This window comes from Sceloporus undulatus, chromosome 3 (genome assembly GCF_019175285.1).
Source record: "Sceloporus undulatus isolate JIND9_A2432 ecotype Alabama chromosome 3, SceUnd_v1.1, whole genome shotgun sequence".
In the NCBI taxonomy this organism is placed as follows: Eukaryota; Metazoa; Chordata; class Lepidosauria; order Squamata; family Phrynosomatidae; genus Sceloporus; species Sceloporus undulatus.
The window spans coordinates 147,314,976-147,322,234 of record NC_056524.1 but is presented as its reverse complement, the minus strand read 5'-3'; the positions used below and the strand labels follow the sequence as shown (position 1 = coordinate 147,322,234).

The 7,259-nt window shown below is 60.4% G+C and overlaps 1 protein-coding gene across 1 annotated transcript; it reads right to left on the bottom strand.

Annotated features, from left to right (window-relative positions):
- Positions 1-4,149: 4,149 nt before the first annotated feature.
- Positions 4,150-6,536, bottom strand: LOC121925581 (basic proline-rich protein-like; the record flags this gene model as incomplete). The annotated part of the gene is made up of 6 exons (XM_042457892.1): positions 4,150-4,259; positions 4,664-4,839; positions 4,958-4,990; positions 5,232-5,313; positions 5,627-5,749; positions 5,915-6,536. Coding segments are annotated over 6 exons (1,146 nt in total), but the record flags the coding sequence as incomplete, so codon positions are not given.
- Between the last annotated feature and the right edge of the window lie 723 nt (positions 6,537-7,259).

The following is a 7,259-nucleotide window of genomic DNA, read 5'->3' as shown; positions in this document are numbered from 1 at the left end:
ATTAAGCACAAGCCTATTCTGCCTACAGAAATACCCTTCTGCTAGCAGAACTGTCTTCTCCTGACTTCTTGAGGATCTGTTGATAGACCAAACTATTAGCAGAACTGCTCTTCTGGCCAATACTTCCTGGCTGAAAAAAACAAAAGAAGAGAGGAGCCAAAGTTTGCCAGAACCAAAACTTCTCTAGTCCAGTCCAGGCACATACAAAATGCTGGTGCAAGGCCAGCATAGTCCTAAGACAATTCCAACTCCCATTGAGTTGGAAAAGAGTTGAATTCATGAGAGCTTCAAATGGCCTAGTGATCAGTTCAACCAGTCATTAGCATGTCAGACACTTAAGATTGCACTCAAATGTGGCAGGAGTATGAAAGCAGAAACCATGTTAGAAGAAGGCACGCACAACCATATCCTCACTTTAAAAAAATAATTCAAACTAGCACAGACTTTGTTATGCTGTTGTATATGGATTGGAAATAAAGTGTTAATAAAGTGTTAATAAAGGGGCCTAGCCCAGCAGAGCAAACAATGCTTATAAAATCTTATGCAAAATGAATGACCTTACAAAGAACTACATGCAAATGGTACCAATTCTGTTAATGTTCCTTTAAGTTCAGAGGAATGAAATGTATATACTTGTAGCTGACTAATATCACAGCATATTTCTCTCTTCTTCTTTAGGTACAACCACGCAGATACAATTAGGTGCAATCATTTCCTTTATTGTTTGAAGTGGAACATAAAAAGTTCACATATGGATAAAGAAAGATGTATCAAATCAGACAAGAAAGGCATGCAACTTCTCATCACTTTACAAAGTTGGATGCAGTGTCACCCTTTCTGAAATACTGGTGCATGCAGTCTTGATAGTCCCATAGACACAAGGAGAAATGAGTGGGAGGCCTCACTCTAGCTCATAGGTTCTTTTCTCTGAGGTGCTAGCCACAAGAATATCTTGTTCCTTTGTGTGTTAAGTGACAGAGCTTGTCAAGGTCACATTTATCACTGAGGGACAGATGCTGGAGATTTTTATTGGGAAACTTCAGTGTGACAATGAAACCACAATCAGAAGCTTAACGAAAAGAAGGCACTGGCAGAACTAAAAAGCAGACTGAATGCTGACAGAGAGACAAACACTGAGACTGTTGTAGCTGGTGGTACTGTCAGCAGGTGCAAGGAGAAAAGAGGACCATGAGATGTGGAATGAAATACTGAAAATATATTTCTAAAAGAGTTTGTGCTGCAGGAAAAACAACATGGAATCCTGTGTCATTGGTAAAGTCTAGAAAAACTATTAAAGCACAAACTTTTATGGAACATCATCAGACGCAGGAAGTGTTATCCATAGTTGCATGACTACACACAGGGGTGTGTGAATATGCAGGTACTGTAGGCAGTTAGGCCACAGTGAAATAAAATACAAAAACAATAGAGAGTGAAAGAAAATGCAGCTAAGGTTTGCATGTTTGGTCCAAAACACACTACAGAAATAATCCAGTTTGAAACCTCTTTAACTGCCCTGGCTAGTACTAGGGCATCCTGGGAATTGTAGTTTATTATGGCATCAGAGCTCTCTAACAAAGAGGGCTAAATGTCACACAAAACTACAGTTCCCAGAATTCCCTAGCATCAAGCAAGGGCAGCTAAAATGGTCATAAATTGGATTATTTCTGCAGTGTGTTTATGTGAAATAAACAGTGAAAAACAACAACACTATCAATTTAGCAGTGTTAAATTGACTGATAGCTGTAGCAGGGCAGGAAGACTTAAGGAGGTTATGTAGTATAAATCCCACATGCAGAGTTATACACTAATAGGGCCACAAAGCCCTTGTGCAGAATGGCAGTGTTGGGCAACTGAATGAACAATGCGCACCCCAACATCCAAACTGGTTGGGGGGGGGGGAGATGGGACCACAAGCTATGAAGAATACCTTACTGGTGTTTCAATATGTGGGTTGTTCCAGGCTACAGTAGGCCTAACCACCAAATTTTGCCACTGTGTACTTACTTAAAACTACTTCACTTTTGGGAATAATGTTTATCTCCAAGTTAGTGGCACTGCCATGGGCACCTGCATGACACCACAGTATGCAAACATCTTCATGGCTGGCCTGGAACAATGCTTCCCCAGCATATGCACATGCACCCCAAAACCTCTTCTCCACCTATGATTTCTTCATAGCAACTTTGTAATTTGGTCACAAGGAAAGCAATCACTTCAGACGTTCCACCAGTATTTCAATAACTTCTGCTCCAGCAGAAATCAAGCCTGGAACAACCCACATATTGAAACACCAGTGATTGCTACACATACTTACATGCTTCCAGTTTTCACCCAGGACAAATCTATTGTTTATAATCAAGACCTAAAAGAAAAAATATCTGATAGGAGGTGGGGGGGGGGGGCGGGGGGTGTTGTGCGGGTGTGGGGGGATTGATTTGGTGGGGGTGCGTCGGGGGGGTGGGGGGTGGTTGGTGGCGGGGGGTGTGGGTGGGGGTGGGGTGGTGGTTTGCGGGGGTGTGTGTGGGGGTTGAGGTGGGGGGGGGGGGTGTTGGCGGGTGGTTGGTGTTGTGGTGGGGTTTGGGTGGTGTGGGGTCTGGGGGTTCGGGGGGGCGTGAGGTGTGGGGGTTGTTGGGGGGGGGTGGGGGGGGGTGTGTTGTCGGGGGGGGTGGTCTTCGTGTGGGTGGCTGGGGGTGGTTGGGGGGGTGGAGTTTTCGCTGTGGGGGCGGGGTGGGGGTGTGGGGGGTGGGGGGTTTGGGGGTGGTGGGGGGGGCGGTGGGGGGTGGTTGGTGTGGGGGGGGGGGGGTTTGGGTTGTGTGTGGGTGGGGGGGGGGGTGGGGGGGTGTGGGGGTGTGGTTGTGGGGGGTGGGGTTTGGGGGGGGGTGGGTGGGGGTGGGGTGGTGGGTTGGTGGGTGGCTGGTGGGGCGCGGGGGGTTGGGGGGTGGGCTGTGGGTGGTGTGGGTGGTGTGTGGGGGGTGTGGGGGGTGGGGGGGGGGGGGTGAGGGGTGGGGGGTGTGGGGTGTGGGTTGTGGCGGGGTGTTGGGGGGTGGGGTGTGTTGGGGGTTGGGGGGGTGGGGGGGTGCGTTGGGGGTGGGGGGGTGTGTGGGGTTGTGGTTGGGGGGGGGTGGGGCGGTTGGTGGCGTGGGGGGGGGGTGTTCGCGGGGGTGGGCGGGGAGGGTGGGGGGGGGTTGGTGGTGTGTGGGGTGGGGGGGGGTGTGGGGGTTTCTTGTGGGGTTGGTGTGGGTGGGGGGGGGGTGTGGGTGGTTGTGTGGCGGTGGGGGGGGTGGTGGGGGGTGGTTGGGGGGGTGTTTGGGGTGGGGGCGGTTGGGGTTGGGTGTGGGGGGGGGTGGTTTGGTGGGTTGGGGGTGGGTGGGGGGTGTGGTGGGTGTGTGGGGGTGGGGGGGTGGTGTGCTGGTGGGGGGTGGGTGGGTTGTTGTGGGGGGGTGGTGGGGGGGTTGGGGTGGTGGGGGGGGGTGGGGGGGGGGGGCTGGGGGGTTGGTGGGGTGGTGGGGGGTGGTGTGGGGTTGTGTGGGGGGTGGGTGGTTGGGGGGGGTGAGGGGCGTGGGGTGTGGTGGGGGGTTTGGGGGGGGGGGGGTGTGGTTGGGTGGGGGGGGGGGGGGGTGTGTGGGTGGTTGGTGGTTTTGGGGGGTGGGGGTGGGTGGGTGTGGTGGTGTGGGGGGGGGGGGGGGGTGGTGGGGTGGGGGTTCGGGGGGGTGGGGGTGGTGGTGTTGTTGGGTTGTGGGGGTGGGGGGGGGGGGGGGGGGGGTTGGGGTTGTGGGTGTGGGTTGGTGTGGGGGGGGGGTTTTGGTGGGGTGGGTTGGGGGGGGGGTGGGGTGGGGGGTTGTGGGGGGGGGTTGTGTGTGGGTGGGTGTAGGGGGGGGGGGTGGGTGGGTGTGGGGTGGTGGGTGGGGTGGGTTGGGGTGGTGTGTGGGGGGGCGTGGTGTGGTGTGGGGGTGGTGGGGGGCGGGGGGTGGGGGGGGTTGTTGGGTTTGGGGCGTGGTGGGTGGGTGGGTTGTGGGTGGTTGGGGGGGGGTGTTGGTCGGTTGTTTTTGGGGGGGTGGTTTGTGCGGGGGTGGGTGGTGTAGGGGGGTGGGGGGGTGGGGTTGGGGGGGGGGTGGTGGTGTGGGGGGTGTGGTGGGGGGTTGGGGGCGGGGGGGGTGGGTTGGGGGGGGGTGGGTTGGGGTGGGGTGGTGGTGGGGTGGGGTGGGGTGGGGGGTGGGGGGGGGGGGGGTGGGGTGGGGGGGGGGGTGGGGGCGGGGTGGGTTGTGTTGGTTGGTGGTGGTTGGGGTGGGGGGGTGGTTGGGTGCGGGGCGTGGGGGTTTTGGGGTGGTTGGGGGCGGGGGGGTGGTGGGGGTCTGGGGTGGGTTGGCCGGTTTGGTGGGGGTGTGGGGTGGGGGTGGGTGGGGTGGGTTTTTCGTGTTGGTGGGGTGGGGGGGTGGGGGGTTGGGTGGGTGTGTCTGGGGGGGGGGTGGGGGGTTGGGGTGGGGGCTGGGGTGTGTTGGTGGGGGGGGGGGTGTGGGTTGGGGGTCGGGGGTGTTGGTCGGGTGGTTGTTGGGTGTTTTGGGTGGTGGTTGGGGGGGGTTTGGGGGGGGTTGTCTGGGGTGTTGTGGTTGGTGGCGGGGGGTTGGGGGGGTGTTGGGTGTGGGTGCTGGGGGGTGGGGTTGGGGGGGGGGTGGTGTTGTGGGTGGTGGGGGTGGATGGTGGTGGGTGGGTGGGGGTGGTGGGGGGGGGGGGGGGGTTGGGGTGGGTTTGTGGGGTGGGGGGGTGGCGGGTGGTGGGTGGGGGTGGTGTGGGGGGGGTGGGGTTGGGTGGGGGGTGGGGGGGGGGTTGGGTGGGGGTTGGTTGTGGGTTCGGGGGAGGGCGGTGTTGGGGGCTGTGGTGTTGGTGTGGGGGGGGGTTGGTGTGTTTGGTTGTTTGGGTGGGGGGGGTGGTTGGTTGTGGTGGGTGGGGTGTGGTGGGTGGGGGTGGGGGGGGGGGGGGGGGGGGTGGGTGGTTTGATGTTGGTGTGGGGGGGGGTTGGGGGGGTGTGGTGGTTCGTGTTGGGGGTGGGTTGTTGGTGGGGGTGGGTTTGGTGTGGGGCTGGGGTGGGGTGGTTGTGGGGTGTGTTGGGGTTAAAGTGGGGGGTGGGGGGTTTGGTGGGTTGGGGGGTTGGCGGTTGTGGTGGGGGTTGTTTCGGGGTTGTTGTTGTGGGGGTGGGGGTGTGGGGGGTTGTGTGGTTTGGGGGTGTGGTGGGGGGTGGGGGGGGGGGTTTGGGGGGGGGGGGTGGTGTGGGGGGGGGTGGGGTGGGGGGTGGTGGTTGGGGGGGGGGGGGGGTTGTTGGGGGGGTGGGGTGGCGGGTTGGGGCGGGGGGTGAGTGTGGGGGTGTGGGGGTGGTGTGGTGTTGGGTGGGGGTGGGTGGTGGGGGTGGGGGTGGGTGGTTGTAGGGTGGGGTGTGGTGGGCGGGGGTGGGTGGGGGGGGGGGTTGGGGGTGTTGTGGGGGGGTGGGGGTGGTTGGGGGGTTGTGTGGTGGTGTGGGGGGGGGGTTGGGGGGGGTGTGTTGGTGTGGGTGTGGGGGGGGTTGGGTGCGGGTTGTTTGTGTGGGGCGGGGGGGGGTGTTTGTGGTGGGGGGGGGGGTTGGTTGGGTGGTGTGGGGGGGGGTGGGGGGTGGGTGGTGTTGTTGGGGGGGGTGGTGTTGGTTGGGGGGGGGGTGTGGGGGTGGAGTGGTGGGGTGTGGGTGGGGGGGGGGTGGGGGGGGGGGGTTGTGGGGGTGTGTGGGGTTGGTGGTTGTGGGGGTGGGGGTGTGGGGTGGGGGGGGGGTGGTAGGGGGGGGGTGGGTGTTTTGGGGGGGGGGTGGGGGTGGTTGGGTGGGGTTGGCGTTTGGGGTGGGGTGGGTTGGGGGGTTGTTGTGTCTGTCGGGTTTTGGTGGTTTGTGTGGGGGGGGGGGGGGGGGGTGTGGGGGTGGTGTTGTGTGGGGGGGGGGTGTGGTGGGGGGGTGGGGGTTTTGGGGGGGTGGGTGGGGGTGGGGGGGGGGTTGGGGGGGGGGGGTTGTGGTGGGTCGGGGTGGGGGGGGGTGGGGTGGTGGGGGGGGGTTGGGGGGGGGGGGGGGGTGGGTTTTGGGGGGTGGGGGGGGGGGGGGTGGGTGGGTGGGTGGGTGTGGGGGTTTGGTGTGGGGGTGGGGGGTGGGGGTGGGGTTGGGTTGGTGGGGGGGGGGGGGGGGGGGGGGTGTGGGTGGGCGTGGGGGGGTGGTGTGGGGGGTTGTGGGGGGGGGGTGGTGGGGGTGGGGGGTGGTGTGGGTGTGTGGGTGGGGGGGGTGGTTGGGGGTGGGGGGGTGGTTGGGTGGGTTGGGTTTTGGTTGGGGTGGGGGCTGGTGGGGGGTGTGGGGTGTGGGGGGGGCTGGGGTTGGGTGGGGGTGGGGGGGGGGGGGGGTGGTGGGGGGGGGTTTGTGGGGGGGGTGGGGTGTGGGGGGTTGGTGGTGGGTGTCTGTGTTGGGGAGGTTGTGTTGGGGGGGGTGGGGTGGGGGGGGGAGTTTTTGGTGGTGGGGGGGGGTTGGTTGGGGTGGGTGGGGGGTGGGGTGTGGGGTGTGGGGTTTTTGGGTGGGTGGGGGGGTGGGTGTGGGGGTGGGGGGGGGGGTGGGGGGTGGGGGGGGGTGGGGGTCGGGTTGGGGTTGGGATCCACAAGACAGACAAAAACTTTTGGATTCCAACGAACATTCTTAATATACAATACCTAATGAACGAAACAAATTGATAATAAAAACCAAGAATTAAACACAAACACCCCGAACATTTACTACCAGACAAACCAAACCACAAAATGACAGAGAACCACCTAGTGATCATCCTACCGTCCCCAGCTGAGACCCCTCCATGCATTATCCACAAGGTACCGGCAGGTCTGCCGATAACAACAGCCCCTCACCTGCTCTGGACGCTTCTTTAGTGTCCCTACAAGACAACTCAAATCTTAACAACGGAACAAAACATGGGTCCCACACAGACAGGCCACAAAATCAATGCTGTTTGGGTCATTTTGGGGTATTGCGTTTATGGACACTCGCATTTAAGAGGCCGAAGCTGTGCCAAAGCTGTGCCCAGTCTTAGGACTGGAGGCATGGCTTTGGTGTGGTTTTCAGACCTCTAGGACGCATGCATCATTTAAACCGTATACCTCCAAGGACCCGAAGTAATTTATTTTGGCCTGTCTGTTCTGGCCCCTGGTTATGGTATTCTGTTGTTTAAGATTTGGACACAAGTCCTGCCACAATGCAAATGCTCAGCTCT